General features: G+C 33.2%; 1 protein-coding gene across 1 annotated transcript in view; it reads right to left on the bottom strand.

Annotated features, from left to right (window-relative positions):
• LOC107437330 (collagen alpha chain CG42342) overlaps window positions 1-18,705 on the bottom strand; it is a gene marked incomplete in the record, with an annotated part of 82,765 nt that overhangs the window by 60,686 nt on the left and 3,374 nt on the right. The window contains 2 exon segments of the mRNA XM_043050262.2: window positions 2,612-2,673; window positions 13,981-14,056. Coding sequence (XP_042906196.2) covers window positions 2,612-2,673; window positions 13,981-14,056 — 138 coding nt within the window.

Below are 18,705 nucleotides of genomic sequence, written 5' to 3' on the forward strand. Positions count from 1 at the left end.
CGCACTAGAGCTGCACAATGGGCTATTGGTGACGGTCTGGGAGGATGATCCGAAGACATGCCATCACAATTTTGATCCTCTGCGGAGGGGATGGCACCCCCGCTTCGGCAGCCCGACGACCTGCGTGCGAAGTCGAGCACTTTACGGTAGCACAGTTTAACGAGGACCCATACCGCACACCCTCGGTCCCTACGCAGGCTGATCCAAGTGGTCACCCACCCGCACACTGACCGTAGCCAGTGACGCTTGACTTCGGTGATCTGCTGGGAACCGTGTCTTAACGATCAGTCCACTGCGGGACCTTTCAAATATGGAAAGTGAAAGGCAGCATTTTCGTCATATTTTTCTTTTTAACTGACGAATAAGTAAAAGTGCTGTTGAAGCACGAAAAAACAATTATCCGATGTGTATGAAAACGATGTATTGACAGCACGTTACTGCCAAAACTGGTTTGCAAAATTTCATTCTGGCAATTAAGATGTCCGAAAGATGCACCGCGTCAGTTGAAGCTGATGAGACACGATGAAGGCATTAATTTATCCAAACCAGAAAATAACAGTTCGTGAGGTCGCTGAGATATATCGAATTCAACCATTCATGATCAATTGAAAGGCTCAAGGCTTACACTCGATATATGGGTTGCCCATATTCATATGAAATGAAATTTGTGCCGACCCTTGACGTAAGTGATTTAATTCTCAAACGTCAAAAAAATTATTCATTTTTTAAGGGCATCACTGAAGACGTTAAATGGGGTGTCTGTGATATTTTATAACCGTCATTGAACAGCCGACCCAATTTTGGGTCTACCAATATTCAACTCCGTAGCCTTATAATTTTGAACCCAATCCAGAAGACAAAAGAACTCCTGGATCAACTATTGGGCAAAATTGTGTCTTCGTGGAGGACTTTTTGATGGAACTAAATCGCATTCGCATTATATGGTGAAGAAAACTAAAACCTCCCATGGTTAGCCTGACCGCAAGGGAGCTAACGACTGAGGATTTTTACGACTGAGGCTTTTTTCTGTCAGCACTGTGATCGTTGTGAACCGGGTGTGAAATTCGTATCGACCAGCCATCACTGGGATTCGAACCCGGTTTACCATATTGGAAGGCGAAATGTCTCCTGAGCAACCACGGCTCCAGTATTATTTAAGAGAGCGTATTATTCAGAGAGTGTATCTAATATTTTTTCGGATCTTCATAGAATATTTAAACGGTGGTAAATCCTTTACTTCAAATGAGGAGGCCAAAAATCACGTGGATCAGTTGTTTCCTAGTAAAAAACAAAGATTTTATGGGCGTGAAACTGACTGAAAGGTGGCAAAAGGTACTGAACCAGAATTGACAATATACGATTCAATAAAATATTTATTCACTATAAAATATCGCCTTTCGTTTACAATTAGAAGAAACGAATTTTTTTCTCGAACAACCCGTTTTTTTCGTTGTCTTGTCTGAAAAACCAACAGGAGTAGGACTGACTTTTTTTTTTATAGCTTGGTCTCCCTTAAGCTAAAGATTTCATTAGTAAAATATTCTCTGGAAGTTTCTGCTACAAAACAGCGAAGTGGTATTCTAAAAGTGCTTATTTTGTAGATTCGTCTGACATATAATGGACCAAAGACTTCTGTTTTCCCGTTGTTCAGTTCCTCTATTATTTCAACTGAAAGCCTCTTGGTGCTCTGCTAAACACCGAAATGTCCGTACAGTTTTGTGCTACCAATCAATTGCGTGCGTCACAGAGTAATCTTTTCGAAACCTCTCAACGTTGGTTGGGTGATAAATTATCTTTTTCTTATTGCCTTATTAATTATCCTTATGTCTTATTAATTATTTCTTACTGCCTTATAAATTATCGTTATGTTACTGTGAATAACAGAAATGAGTGGTTGTTGACTTTCACAGATGATGTTGACAAACACATAGTTACTTTGGTAAATGTCCGAAATATATACTAGGTCTAGTTAAGTGCCCGGTATACCTTCGCCCTGTACTCCGAACACTGATGTTTCTCCTAATATATCCTGATAAGATATCAAAATAACGAATATCAACGAATAAATCGGATATAACAAATATTTCGGAAATTCACCAAAGCAACTACGTGATTGTTGACATTCACCGGTGAAAGTCGACATTCGGTCATTCACTGTAACAGCTACATTATATTCTTCTAATTTGTGATTTCATTTAGTTCCCATTACAAAAATACTTTTCAAATAGCAAAAACTATGTATCAGCGTTCAATTTAGGGAAGTTGAATTATTGAAAAATCAAAATTAAATTTACTGAAGAAATTTCTTTTATTATCAAGTTAAAAAAAAAGCTTTAACAATAAATAATTAGCGCGTATTTAACAGTCATTTTTTAAAAAAAATTAATAAATGTTCTTTATACTCTATTAGAGTCGAGTGCTATTTTGTTAGCAATAAAATATCGTAACTTTCTTAGTTTAAATACATTAATTCACCCAAATCTCTCCCATATGGATTGATTTTAAGTGCCGTTAAATCACCTTTTCCGCGCAATGAAAACAGTTCTTTTAAATTGGAATTTTTTAACTGATTATTTGTTTAGGTTTCTTCTCCAATTGTGACAATGCTTACCGGTGGGCCAACATCTCCTGACTCTCCTTTTCTTCCCCTCTTTCCCCTTTTTCCAGGTGGTCCTAAAAATAGAAAACAATATGTAAGCACTGAATAACATTTCATTACTTCTTACATTTACTACATTTTCGACAAATGAAAACGAACAAAATAATCAATACATATATATCGTAGTTGATAACATGTTCCGATTTTTGTTTTATTCGTTTATTTGTAAATTAATTTTCTATGCAAAAGTTTATTTTTTTTCCTTAAAATTTTGTTTATATTGGATATTATTCCTTCATTTAATTGTCTCATATTTAATTGCCAACATAAAACATTGAAGTGGAATTCTTTTATTTCTCATTATGCGAAAGAAAGAGAGTGTGTATTAGGTACTACAGGAACTTTTTTATTCTATTGCTAACTTCAAACAATGGATGAGAATTCATTTTCTACTCATAATGCGAAAAGAAAAGGGGTGTCTATTGGATAATAGAAAAGTTCCTTTATTCAATTATCCACGTGAAACCATGGTTGAGAGGAATGTATTAATTCTTCTATATTTAAGACAATTTATTTTTATTCAATTTGCAACATTAAATCATAAAAGAATTAGTGTAATGGACATAATTTGAAATTTAATTCAATTTGCAACATTAAATCATCTAAGAATAAGCATATTGGATATAATTTGAAATTTTCTTATTCACTTTGCAACATTAAATCATACCTGAGATCAATTTATTTAGTTTTCTTTATTAGAAACACAATAAGATTGAATTTTGCAGAAATTCTCTTAACCAATTAGTAACATGAAACTATGGCTGACAGGAGTTTATTTATTCTTCTTTTAGTTAAAAAAAAAAGTGTGCGTGTGTATTTAATCTTTGGATACTACTAAAAGTCTTATTTATTAATGTATTTTCAGAGCAACTTTTTTATTAAAATAATAATAAGACTAATTTCCTCAATGAATGTTTCCGACGAAAAAAAATTCTTCTTTTCTTCTTGTGTGACGAAAGATTTAAAGGGACCACGCCTAGTTACTATAGTAACCGAAATACAAATAAACATTAGTTTGCAATCACTTCAATCATCGTCTTTCACTTATTATGTGGGTGTCAGAAGAATAAAAAAAAAGATTTATTTTAAAAATTATTTATTAAAAAAAAATTGAGGAAGGAACTTCCACATGTTTGTGTTTACAGAAGGGATATCACACTCAACAAATTAGTAAAGGATGTTTTAGATAAAATATATCTATTCACAGTACAGAACTACTTATTAATGATTACCATTTTATTTTTCGCTAACCAGTATGTTACCTAACATATAATTTATCATTTTAAAATACTAATTATTATTTTGTTAAATTCAATACAACAAACAATTATGACTATCTTTTTATTAAAATCATAGATTTCGATTTTTTGAGTTTATGACTAATAATGTTCAAATCCGTAGCCTTGTAATTTTGAACCCAGTTCAGAAGACAAGGGAACTCCTGGATCAAGTAATGGGAGAAAATTGCGCCTTCGTGGGGGACTTTTCGACCAGCATTTGCGTTGCATGCAGAGGAAAACCACGAAACCCTCCCACGGTTAGCCTGACCGCGAAGTGACTCAAACCCATGATCCACTGAGAATATTTTAAGTCAGTACTGTGGTCGATGCAAGCCGGATGCGGCATTCTAATCGACCTGCCATCGCTGGGATTCAATCCCTGTTCACCTCATTGGAAGGCGAACGCTCTATCCCTTGAGTCATCAGGGCTCGTTAAAATCACTCATAACAAAGTTTATTGCTCAACAATTTTTAAATATTCACTAAGATTCTATTCGCTATGAGAAAGTTTTTCCAATTTTATAATCGGCCCTGAACAGCCGATCTTATTTTGGGTTGACGACAATCAATATTTAACTTTATAGCTTTGTAATTTTGAGCCCAACCCAGAAGACAAGGGAACTTCTACATCAAGGCAAACTAACTACCGTGGAAGACGCTTTGATGAAAGCAACCCTTTTTGCGTTACACGGAAACCTCGAAAACCTCCCAGGGGGGAGTTCGACGGCAGGAGACAGCACTGAGGTCGGTGCAAGCGAAAAGAACAAAACTAATCGTCCAACATTTGCTGAGATTAGAACCTGTGTCATCTCATTGGTGGCAAATATTCCATCCCCGAAACCAACCGACTCTCGAAACAAATAAATTCAATTGAAAAAACTTAAAATTATTTGCTAAATCTGTGCTATTATTGCCTAATCATTTCGACGAAGAAGAAGAAAAAAAAGCCATACTGTACGACAGATCATTTAAAAAAATATCTTTAGACCAACTAGTCCAGATAACAGTAAAGGAAGAGCTTAGCTTTTTTTCCTTGAAATAGCAACTTACATTTCTAGACAACAAAAACAGCATTAGACGGATTTAAAAAGAAAATATATTGTAATGTTGTTTTCAACAGGAGGTAAAAGTGAAAAATGTCAGATGTAAAATTGCTTAAAATATCATTCAAAACAGTAACTTTTTTTTATTATTTATTTATTTAAATAACGAATCATTACAAACATATAAATGATTTCAAAATGATAAAGGATAGACAGACGAGGAACAGTCCTTTCACTGATCAGTGTATCTTTTTTAAAAGGATTTAAAATCACTTTAATGAATAATTCGTCGAAGTTGCTTTCAGAATAGACTAAAAAAGTCAAAAAGGAATCGTAAGAAGGAGGGTATGGATTAATTATACTTTTTCCTAAAGTTGGCATATTTTACATCAAGCTGTTACTCAGTCTTATTTCCCGATAGGTGTTTTTTCAAAACTTTGATAACTGCACACTACAGACAAATATCTTGTTGCTTACATTAATAATTGCTTTATAACCCAAAAGCACTCTCATCTGAACAATTTGGAATTGTGGCTCATCATTATACGACCCTTGTCTTTCAGGTTAAACCAGTACATTTAAGAGTGACATTTTTTAGGGATTCCATCCATTCCAGTTCTTATTGTACTAGGCAAACAAACGGGGTTGGATGATTTTAATTCCTCTATTGCTCTACTGTTGTCGTCGTAGGCCATTAAGGTAAAGGGTGCAATTGTTCTTGTTTTCCAGTGGCGCCATCTATGGCCGAGAGTTCGACTCCTGTCACACCCGTTTATAGGGCTGACCCATTCATACATCCATAACCAGAGAACGATCAATCTCCAATTCAGTACTTCCAGAGGTATAATTTGTTATGGGAACATGGAGGACTTTGTGAACAGATATATTTAACGTGCACTGGCCACCACTTACTTCACGGGGAGTCTTCGTCCAACTGGGATTCGAACTCCCGTTCTCACGGACCTGAGTCCAGCACCTAGCCAACCAAGCTACCCTGGCCCTATTGCTCTACTAGACTTCTATAATAATGTGTGGTCTGTAATATTCATGGTTTATTTTCCTTCATTCTTATATTTATCATGGGTGATCGATATACATATCATATCATTATGTTTTAACAGTATATATATATATATATATATAAAATGACACTTGGATCACCGATACTGTTAAAACATAATGATATGATATGTATATCGATTTATATATATATATAAATCGAGGCAGGGTGGCTCACGGGACGGTGNCCAATCACCGATACTGTTAAAACATAATGATTTGAGATGTGTATCGATTTATATATATATAAATCGAGGCAGGGTGGCTCACGGGATGGTGCGATCGAATCCCATCGTGGCCACCCGGGTTCGATCCCAACAATGGCTGGTCGCTACGAACTCTGCACCCAGTTCTGACCAGCACTAGTGCTGATACGAAAATATTCTTGTTGGTAGACGGAACATAGGTTATAGTCCCTATGACGTCGGATTAACCTTAGAAGATTTTCGTGGTTTTCCTCTCCATGTAACGCAAATAAGAGTTAGTTCCATCAAAAAGTCTTCCACGAAGATTAGTTTATCCCAATGCTTGGTCCAGGAGTCGTCTTTCGGGTTGAGTTTAAAATCACAGGACGTAAACCCAAAAATGGGCCAATAGTTCAACATCCGTTATAAAATAAAACACGAATAAATAAGAATCTTTGGTTTCGAATGTCGATAGCTTAAAAAATTTTTGTTCCAAAACATATCGACAACATAAATGACTCGGATAAAAAAAAGGGGGGGAAAGGGACGAAAAGGAATCGAAATGAATGTTTAAATGATCCCACGTAATTTGGAATAAAGAGAAGGGGCATCAAATATCGATCACCGTCTCCTTCTCTTGTCCTGTTAGAAAGAAGAGGCTCCTATAATTGAGTCTCTTTAATGAGATGAACGCCCAAACCATGTTTCTCTCTCCCGTTCCCAAAAGAATTATTTTCCATCGTCGAAACAACCCCTCAAATCCTTCCCTTCTCTCAATATTCTGAGGACACTCTCAACTAACGGGATTTGTTGTGATTCATTCGCAATGCATTCCGAAGAACAAGACTGATGTAACAGTCAAAAGAAAAACTGTAATTCTAAAGATTTTTCTTTCCGGCGGTTGAAAATTAGGGAGACAATGATGGATGATGATTAAAATAAGCATGGCGTAGAACTCTGACATTTCACATTGCGATTTAAAACGAGATGTAGTACGACCTCAGAGAATTTCTTATTAGAATTATTTTAAAAAATGAACTTTAACGTGATTTTTGATCCCGTAAAAAGTTTAATTTTTCAGTCGGTCTAATTTAATTTCAATGAATCATTCTCAAATGAATCATTTTAATTAACACTAAACATACAAACTCTTAATCTATAGGGGAGAGTGGGGTCAATTGTAACAGGGTACGATTGTAACAGAGCAAAAATTTCGAGTGTCGGGTTATAGATTTGGTTCCTAGGTGGCACACAAGGTGTATTTAATAAATCTACATGTACACCCCTGATGGCAACCATTTTTATGTACTTTTGAAAGAGTTACATCACAAAAGATATTTTCACGCCACGCAAGTACTTTTTTTGGTATTAGAATATTATATTGTAACAAAGTAATTTTGTTTAAACAAATAAAAATTAGTAACCGAATATGTAAGTGGACACTTTAATTAACATTTCAATAAAAAAAAGATTAGTTTTGCTAATTAACTAGCATTGTTTTTAACAAATGAAGCTGAAATGGCGTCTTGGGGACAATTGTAACAATAAGTAAAGGGACGATTGTAACAGCTGAAAATAAATAATCTTATGTTTACAAACCATTACTTAACTCTTTAAGAACCACCAATAGTTTCCTATATCATTTATATTATGTTGCATGTGCATTATTTTATTTGTCACCTTTCACAGCATAAATTAAAATTTTTAACCCCTTAAAGTTAAAAGTTTAACCCTTTAGGTCTCTGCTCATTATTATTTTTACTCCTAAAATATCACTACTATTTTGATCAATAAAAAAATATATCACAACTATGATAATATGTATAATTAACTATGTTTTAGTTGAATTTATGAACTGTTACAATTGACCCCGTAAGTGGGGACAATTGTAACAAGTGCACGACTGTCAAAAATTGTTAATAACTAATATAATAACATTTAAAATCAGGTATTTATTTTTTTTTCTAGTAGAGGATAGTCTACTTTACTCGTCTGTCAATTAATACTAATAATATATTGGATTTTTTGTTAGTTAAAAATAGTTAAGTAAAAAATGTTACAATTGACCCCCCTCTCCCCTACCTATTTCTACCATAGCCGGTCAAATAACCGGACTCGTGTTTTGATTGAATGTATGTATGAAATATGGATGTTAGGAATGAAATAAACTATAAAAACATTATTATAAATTAAACAAAATTGTATATTGCCAATTTTTATGTATTACAAGAACAAAGAATAAGAATTTTTAATTCATTTCACAACGCATTTTTTACATATACAGGGTGCTAACATTGTACATTTTCCACAAAAAATATTTCTTCTGATTATTATTATTTCTATATTTCTTATAATTAATATTATTTGTTCTAAGAACTTGAAAGAATTTTTCTGGGTAAAAACTAACAGTTATTTAGAAATAAAGTAAAGTTATCAAAATAAAATATAAGATACTGTAACGTATCATAAGCTATATCAAGAACTATTCAGTTTTTCTTTTAAATAAAAACTTTTATTAACAAACACAAACATTAAGAAATATGCAATACCCGTAACGGGATAGTGAAAACATCATAAACAACTGGAAAACCCGTAACGGGATATAAGGAAACTCAAATTCCACAATAAAACTAATCTAAAAAGAATCAACAACTCTGTCGTTCTAAATATTGACTTCTAATTTAATCGTCTGCTTTTATTTTAAGTTTATCTCCTTATGCGTTTACTTTATTTTAATTATGATTTTGCAAACCCATTATTTCTTTAATATTTTTAGACTTTACAATCGTCTGCTTTTATAAATTCTTTAATATTTTTAAACTTTACAATACTTACATAAACATTTACTTTTTGTCACTTGCTCTGACTAAAAAATGCAAATCTAAAATGCAACGTACTTTCTCGAAATTAGAATTCAGAGTTATTTTGATTGTGCTAACTGCGCAACAGTCTTTGCAGAAATGTGCAACTCATTGAATGCAACACGCATTACATAGTAATTTCTGATCCGATCACTTTATAAAGCAATAAATTGTTCACCCGGTCATATGACCAGTTGTGGTAGAAATACGACAAGTATTATTCAAAACAAAACAAAAATATTTAAAAAAATATTAATAGAATATTAACTGTACATAATTGTTAGAAAAAAGTCATGAAGTCAAATGTGCAAAAACGATAAGATGATAAGCGCATTTTCGATTCAAAAGTTTCTTAACGGTCATTTGATACTATATGCTTCCTTATGATATGTTTAGTGTTAATATCAGAATTAATTGAAATGGTTTTCAATAAATGGTGATATTAATGAAATTTAATTATCACAATCTTCCTTTTATTTTCGCATTTTCGGGCCACTAGCGTGTGTTGTTAGAAACACGATTAAAAACATTATTTGCAATATTCCTTAATGGAAAAAAAAACTTAATTTTTAGTTATTTATTTATTTTAAAAAAAGTAAATTCTTAAAAGAAATGGCCGTTTTGAAGCTGTGTCTGCTCAATGTTTCATCCAATATATCATAACTAGCAATTAACCCAAAAGTGCATTTTTTCAGTAAGATCGAAACTTGTGTATAGTTTGCGATCATATAGATCTAGTTTTGTCTTAGTTTATTCGTTAAAGAAACTTAACAGTTAAACTTTAGAGTTGCAGGACGCTGAATTCTTTTCATTTTTTAATTTGCCTGACCATTTTGTATTGCATTATTCTCTTTTACTACAAACTCTCTGCAGAATCTGCTTTTTAAATAAATAAAAAAAAAGAGTTACTTTTCCTAATATGCGCTCGTAATTCATATTATGCTTCTTTTATAGACTCCTAAAACCATTCGATCGAGTATGACGAAATTTGGCATACTGATAGCTCGAAGCACAATGAAGGTCACTGTCGACATTAGAACATTCTAGTACTAACCGTTCGAGAAGGATGAAAGAAAAACGAAATGGAATTTTCTGGTTAATTAAGCATTAGCCATTATCCTAAAGTAAACTATAAACGATTCTATTTAATCGAATATTTTAAAGATATTACAGTGATATTTGTTAGCTCATAGCTCTTCTTGATTTTAAAAAAAGAGTTTATTGCCCGCACTTTAATATTTAATTATTTATTATTCAGTGTGTTAGATAAATTCAATGAACAACGCTGAGCCGCGATGGTTCAGGGGATAAAGCGTTCGCCTTCCAATGAGCTGAATCAGGTACGAACCCCTGCAATGGCTGGTCGATACAAATCCGCATCCGGCCTGCACCGACCACAGAGCTGACGTAAAATATCCTCATTGATAGACGGATTATGGGTTAGAGTCCCCTTGCCGTCAGACTAACCATGGGAGGTTTTCGTGGTCTTCCTCTCCATGTAAAGCAAATGCGGGTTAGTTCCATCAAAAGGTCCTCCACGAAAGCAAATTTCACCCAATACTTGATCCGGGAGTTCCCTTGTCTTCTGGATTGGGTTCAAAATTAAAAGGCTATGGGGAGTTAAACATTAGCAGTCGTAGACCCACAAATTGGGTCGGCTGTTCAACGACGGTTATAAAATAAAATGAACAACGTTAATGTGACAGCTTGGATTACGTCACGAAATTAGCAACCCTAAATTTATCTAATTGATGTTTCTATAAATATAAATAATTTTAAAGCAACAGTAATTGAAATGGAAAAAATTTAGGTTTTCATTGAAAGGCAAAATTAATGGAAAAGTACTGATTCGTTGTAGGAGAAACGTAAAAAAAACTCCATACTATTATTGATGATGCTGAAATAATTTAGGTAATAGATGCATATTGAAATTTAAAAAAAACTATGCACTAAAAAGCAGATAGAGTAAAGATACTTATTCATTTAGAGGAACTATTAATGATTCCCCTTAATTAATCTTGGTAATATGTATTAAAATAATAAAATAACTAATGTGTTAAAAAGCAAAGTGAATGAAGAAAAGTACTTATTCGCTTCATCATGAAAAATCATCATGAAAAATCATCAAACATGAAAATCATGGGGAATCATGAAAAATCATCAAACGCCGATGACGCTAAATTAATTAAGGTTATACATAAGATTGTTATTATAGTAATTGGTGCAGTTTTAGTAAGAATTCTGCAACGTATTTTCCGTTGTTTCAGAGAATACTTTTTTCAAGTGGTAGAAAAAATAACTTATTATATTTTGACGATTTAGAATTTAAAAAAAACTTTTTTTCCACCTGTGATCATGCTCTAAAATCCTTATTACTGCCTTATCAGAAATCTATTTGATTTTAAAATTTCGATTTCAGTTTGTTTCAACCGACAAAAGTATTATATTGATGTATTTGGTAATTATTAAAGCTGCAATAACACTGAGTCATTTTAATACCGATACTGGGGAGATAAGTATAGTGAAAGGCATCGAAAGGGATAAGTACCAAAGAAAGTACATGATAGTGGTAAATTTGACCATCATGAGTTGACCACGATGATAGCGTCATGCTAAGAGATACTGAGTACAGTTAATCGTTATTGTGATAAAGGGAACAACAAATAAAGTGTTTTACAAAAATAAAAAACAATTGAAATTAATTTAGCTTTCTTAATTGTGTCAGTATATGCCTTTCAATTTTGTGTGTGATGTCTTAGCATTGTTCAATACTGGTTTATGGATTTTTTTGCACCCGCACGAGGTACGGGTGAACAGCTAGTATTTTATACAGTCGAACCTCGTTAACGCGAAATTGGCGAGACTATCATAATTATTTCGAGTTAACCAAATCTCGTCGTGTCCGACACATCGTGAAAACAATTCATTACGTACTATTAATACGAGTGCTGCACTACATTAATGTATGCAAACAATACTATTATGAACCAAACAAATTAAAATAAGCTTAAGAGTTTAAACAACTTTATTAAACTGTTTTATTTTAATCATTTTATTTATTTGCCCATCTGTAACTTCGAACGAAACAAAATAGAAATAGCATTCCTCAAAAGGAATAATTGGTATTTAATTCGCGTGCTTATTATCTGTCCCGCATCCAGTTTCCTGTCATGTTAAACGATAATTAGCTTGAAAATTTCATGTTAAGCATGTAAAATACAACAATCATTGATTGCTGACTCACGGGACCAAACATGTGTTTCATGTAAAGCGATATTTCACGCTAAGTGGTTTCGCTTTAGTGTGTTGTGGTTTATTTACGTCGCACTAGAGCTGCAGAAAGGGCTACTGGCGACGGTTTGGGAAACATCCCTGAGGATGATTCGATGACATGTCCCGCAGTGGACTGATCGTTAAGACACGGTTCGCAGCAGATCACCGAAGTCAAGCATCACTGGCTGCGGTCAGTGTGAGGGTGGGTGATCACTTGGATCAGTCTGCGTAGGGACCGAGGGTGTGCGGTATTGGTCCTCGTTAAACTGTTCTACCGTAAAGTGCTCGACTTCGCGCGCTGGTCGTCGGGCTACCGAAACGGGTGTGCCATCCCCTCCGCAGAGGATCAAAATTGTGATGGCATGTCTCCGGATCATCCTCCGGGATGTTTCCCAGACCGTCGCCAATAGCCCATTGTGCAGCTCTAGTGCGACGTAAATTAAAAACAACATCCGATGACATGCCATCACAATTTTGATCCTCTGCAGTGGGGATGACACCTCCGGTTTGGCAGCCCAACGATCTGCGAGCGCAATCGAACACTCTACGGTAGAGCAGTTTAACTAGGACCGATATCGCACACCCTACTTGGGTTGATCAAAGTGGTCACTCACCCGCTTACTGACAGCAGCCAGTGATGCTTTATTTCGGTGCCCTACTCGGAAGCGTGTCTTTACGATCAGACTACTGCTGGACAAGTGAAAAGCAAGAACCCTAAAAAGCAAAAATTAAAATCTATTCTGCGAATGCTTAAAATTTTGTCTTGTATTAAATTTTTTACTCGTCAACGTTGTTGTTGTAGCTCATTAATGTCGCACTAGCGCTGCACAATGGGCTAGTGGCGACGGTTTGAGAAACATCCCTGAGGATGATCCGAAAACATGCCATCACAATTTTGATCCTCTGCAGAGGGGATGGCACCCCCGCCTCGGTAGTCCGACGACCTGCAAGCGAATTTGAGCACTTTACGGTAAAACAGTTTAACTAGGACCGATATCGCACACCCTCGGTCCCTACTTGGGTTGATCAAAGTGGTCACTCACCCGCTTACTGACAGCAGCCAGTGATGCTTTATTTCGGTGTTCTACTTGGAAGCGTGTCTTTACGATCAGTCCACTGCTGGACAAGTAAAGAGTAAGATTCCTAAAAAGCAAAAATAAAAATCTACTCTGCGAATGTATAAAAATTTTGTCTTGTATTAAATGTTTTACTCGTTAACGCAGTTGCTGTAGTTCATTAATGTCGCACTAGCGCTGCACAATGGGCTATGGGAAACATCCCTGAGGATGATCCGAAGACATGCCATTACAATTTTGATCCTCGGCAGAGGGGATGGCACCCCCGCCTCGGTGGTCTGACGACCTGCACGCGAATTTGAGCACTTTACGGTGAAACAGTTTAACGAGGACCCATACCGCATACCCTCAGTTCCTACGCAGACTAATTCAAGTGGTCACTTGACTTCGGTGATGGTCTGGGAACCGTGTCTTAACGATCAGTCCACTGCAGAACTTGTTCGTCAACGAATGTCTAACTTATTCTTCCTTAAACTACATTTCCAAACAATTTGTGTCCAAATGTGTCCTGCTATAATAAAAAAGTAAATAAAATGGAACTCACCCGGTTGACAAACACATGCCGCTGTTTCTCTTTTTAATTTTCTGTTGTTCTTTCTTTCCGAAGGGTTCCTCGCCACCTTTGAAAACAATGAATTTATAACAATGAATGTTATTTCATAAACAATGCACAAAACACGAATTATGAACGTTGTATGTATTGTTTTTTTTAAAGGTAAATCAAGAGCTATTTCAGAGATATGCAGGGGGAAAAAATTAAGAGAGTAATTTACACTCCTCTTTTAATCTTTGAGGAGTTAAAACAGAGATTGCCTACTTAAAACACAGATTACATTATAACTAAATTATTAATCACCCAAAGCAAATATTACTGATTGAATATTGACCAGAAATCATCGGTTCATCTTCAGATTAATTAAACTAAAGTTTCTGAAAAAAATATTACTTAAAAATTTTGAATTTAATATTCTATTTTTTCACTCACACTTTTATAGCATTGTACACATGTACAGCTTGTACCGAAGGAAGAAAAATCAGTGTAACAGCTGTACCCAACCACAACCGCTTCACTGTTTATGTTTGGGCAGTTATCGTGGAAGACAATTTAATCTGACCATACATTTGACCACCTCGACCGGAAACTCGCAAGTATCCCTCCTTTGATCAGGAGGTACTTCCGGAAATGCTTAACGATATTCCCGCACAATGTCGACTTGGAATGTGGTTTCAACAGGACGGGGCGCCATCTCATCAAAGAATATAGAGGGGGGGGTATTCTTTGATCTCATTAGGGAACGTGTGTTGGGGACTATTTAAACCGGACATTTGGAAACAATTGGATTTGGCGTGATGGTCCCGTTGCCTGGCCACCCAGATCACCTGACTTATCTCCTCTTAATTTTTTCTCTGGGTTACCATGAAGGACATTGTGTACTATACGCCCCTAAATGAATAATAAGCCGAGCTATGAATAATGTTGCACTATCGTAAATTAACAGTTATCATATCATTTCTATGGTGTTTACAGTACTATAATAAAATTTTCTATCTTAAACAATTGAAACTAAAAAGAAAAAAGATTTTTCAATCAAACATTTTTAGAATAAAAATTAAAGTTGATTAATGGTTTGCTTACAACGAACACATTGGCACAGTTAGTTTTAAATATTAAGATGACAGCTGACATATTTATTTTATTAAAGTTTATTAAAGTCATTAAATTATAAATAATACTTTTTTATATCGTCACTTGTCGCATTAATGACAAAATAAGTAATTTCTCTCAGAGGAAATTCTCGTTTAATTAATATTCTACAGTGATATTTGAAATCCGTCTAAATGTTCTTGAGAAAAAAAAAATAATGTCTTAAATTTTTCGCAATGAAATTTCAGCTACAAAAGCATTTTTAAAAAAAAACTTACAAAGACGTCTGTTTCTCAGAAACAACCGAACATGATTCAGTTTAAAAATGGACGCGATCTGATAGAGACCATCTACTTTGATCAGATTATCGATCTGATGCTCTGTGATCTTTGTTTGACAATAAGAGACATTATTGAACATGATCCGATGTTATTTGATTCCTCTCAAGCAATTTAAAAAGAACATTGCGACGCGCCGCATTTAGAGTTGTTCTTAGAACTTAAAATTGTTTCTAAAAACAACGTCGAGACAAGGCTGGAAACAACAACTCCAAAAATGCCCAAAAATCAAGGTACTTTATTTTATTTAAAGATAATAAATTTTCAAGGTAAACTTATTTTTAATGTATCGTTGTAAGACTTTTTAAAAAAATTCAAAATGAACAATAGGGAAAAGTTTTAAAATGTGTAGATTTTAAGCAAAACCGAACATTTAGACACTACATACTTTAAGAAGTACATATATTTAATAATTAAAATTAGAACTCTGCTGAAAGAATACACATAGGTCATACTTTTTATCCAGTCAATAAAAAATCTTATTTTTGTTAGCAATGTTTTTTTCCTAAATTCGAATTTTAATTTTCTATTTAGTATAAACATATGTATAGATTGACTGGATATATTGGTCTTTAAAATAATCAAATACTCAATTTACCTGCTGCGCTGCAAAAAAAAAAATCTTATTTTTGTTAGCAATTTTTTTTTTCTAAATTCGATTTTTAATTTTCTATTTAGTATAAACATATGTATAGATTGACTGGATATATTGGTCTTTTAAATACTCAAATACTCAATTTACCTGCTGCGCTCCAAAAAAACATTTTTATTTTTGTTAGCAATTTTTTTTTCCTAAATTCGATTTTTAATTTTCTATTTAGTATAAACATATGTATAGATTGACTGGATATATTGGTCCTTAAAATACTCAAATACTCAATTTACCTGCTGCGCTCCAAAAATTTTTTTTAATTTTTGTTAGCAATTTTTTTTTCCTAAATTCGATTTTTAATTTTCTATTTAGTATTAGATTGACTGGATATATTGGTCTTTAAAATACTCAAATACTCAATTTACCTGCTGATCTCCAAAAAACAAAAAATCTTATTTTTGTTAGCAATTTTTTTTCCTAAATTCGATTTCTAATTTTCTATTTAGTATAAACATATGTATAGATTGACTGGATATATTGGTCTTTAAAATACTCAAATACTCAATTTACCTGCTGCGCTCCAAAAAAAATCTTATTTTTGTTAGCAATTTTTTTCTTCCTAAATTCGATTTTTAATTTTCTATTTAGTATAAACATATGTATAGATTGACTGGATATATTGGTCTTTAAAATACTCAAATACTCAATTTACCTGCTGCCCTAAAAAATAAATAAAAAAATAAATAAATAAATAAAAAAAAAAGATAGAAAACACAGCTAAACTCACTCGGGCTTGCTTATTTAAAAAAAATCAGTTTTATTAATAATTTATTTGCTGCAGGAGAAATAAATAAGCAAAAGTTACGTTTCTTAAATTGCCCAGACACGTAATTTATTACAGAAAAACAGTTCACGAAAATAAAAGCTAAATTTTTAAAATTTGGTCTAATTTTAAAATTAGCATTGATTAAATCTTCCTTTTTATATGAATCAATGGACTTCTAAATTTCTAGTTTGGCTTTTAGTCATTTTCAATACTCAATAAATCTAGACACAGCTAACAAGAAAACACAACTAAAAATAAATTTCGCAATACTTAAATCAAATTTCAGTCTTTTTATCATTTTTTTTATTCAAATAAATTAGGAAATATAAATTGAAGAAAATTTCTTTCAGGGAATGAAAGTGGAACAATGAATTCAAGAAATTGCTTTATAATTCAAAATATTAAAGAATTTTAAAAATAAATGTTTACTCATTTTTATTAAAAATCTGCAAACTCGAGAAAAGAATTCGATATTTAGAACATATAAAAATTCATACGAAGGTTCTAGAAGTTACAACTTTTATTAAAATATAGATAGTTCTTTTCAGTACCTATTCTCTTCGAAATGAAAACATTAATAAACACAATTTTCACATTTGAACTGCACTTGTAAAATACCAGTGATCCTAAATTTTATTTGTATTGCTTGCTTCAATGATAAAGAATTTTATAAAATTGAAAAATAATTTTATTTTAGGTATTTCTGCAAGTATCTCAATTAAATACACATTTCAACCGGCGATTACTATGAATATGTCTCAGTATATTCATATGCAAAATTATCAAAGTCATTATTCGGTTATAAAACAATTTCTCTCGTTTCATAAAGTTTTTTTTTTAATTTACTGTCAAAGTATGCGTCATTTAATATTTGTAATTATTTCTTATTTCTAATAATTTATCATAAAAAAAAGTTTATAAAAAATTTGTTATTTATAATAATTTATAATTTTATTATTATTTATAATTTATTATAACGACTATTACACACAGTTTATTATAACAACTAGTATTTCACGTTTACTAGTATTTCACCTTAAGATTTGAGATCAACTTCTTTTGGTTACAACTAGAGCGGCCCTGGATTTTGGAGTTAACGTATCACTTTTCAAGTAAAATAATTTCTCCAAATATGCAACACAACTGAAATAGAACTACAGTGAATTCGCGATAACTCGAATCTGATGGGACTGACGAAAAACTTCCGACATATCGGAAGTTCGACTTACCGTTAGTTTCGGTTTTGGACTTTCAAAATATTGTCGGATTATTTAATTAATGCTTATTATTTGCAAATCTTCTAATTGCTTACAATATTTAAGATCATTTTTCTGACAAGCCATTTTCGATAAGACTGTTTGAAGCACTTTATGATACCCTGGTCCATCGGCTGCAACTTTTCTGTTGTGTTTGGTGGGAGAAACTGCAAGTTTACTGTTTTCACATTAAGTAGCGCTGTGCATTTATCCATAAAGAGTATCATTTTTTTTTTAGCGAAGAATTTCTGATCCAATTTTCTTATATAGTCTTCAAATAAAACTGATGTCATCCAAAACTTTTTGTTAGACTTGTAATCCAAAGGATATGTTTTTAAATTCTTGAAACATCGGGGATTTCGGTATTTTCCGATAAAAGTAAGGGCAATTTCTCTGTCCAAGACGCATTTCCTCCAACTAGGACAGTCAAACTTTCCTTGCTCATTTTACCCCCTGAGCAGTTTTCATCCTTAAACATCATAGTCTTATTTGGAAGACATTTAAAAATTAAACCCATTTCATCAATATTGAAAACATCATTTTAACTGTATCCTTGAAGTAAATTTGGTAACGTTTCATTTAACCACTGTTCACATACTTCAAGAGGGACAG

This window comes from Parasteatoda tepidariorum, chromosome 4 (assembly GCF_043381705.1).
Source record: "Parasteatoda tepidariorum isolate YZ-2023 chromosome 4, CAS_Ptep_4.0, whole genome shotgun sequence".
Lineage (NCBI taxonomy): Eukaryota > Metazoa > Arthropoda > Arachnida > Araneae > Theridiidae > Parasteatoda > Parasteatoda tepidariorum.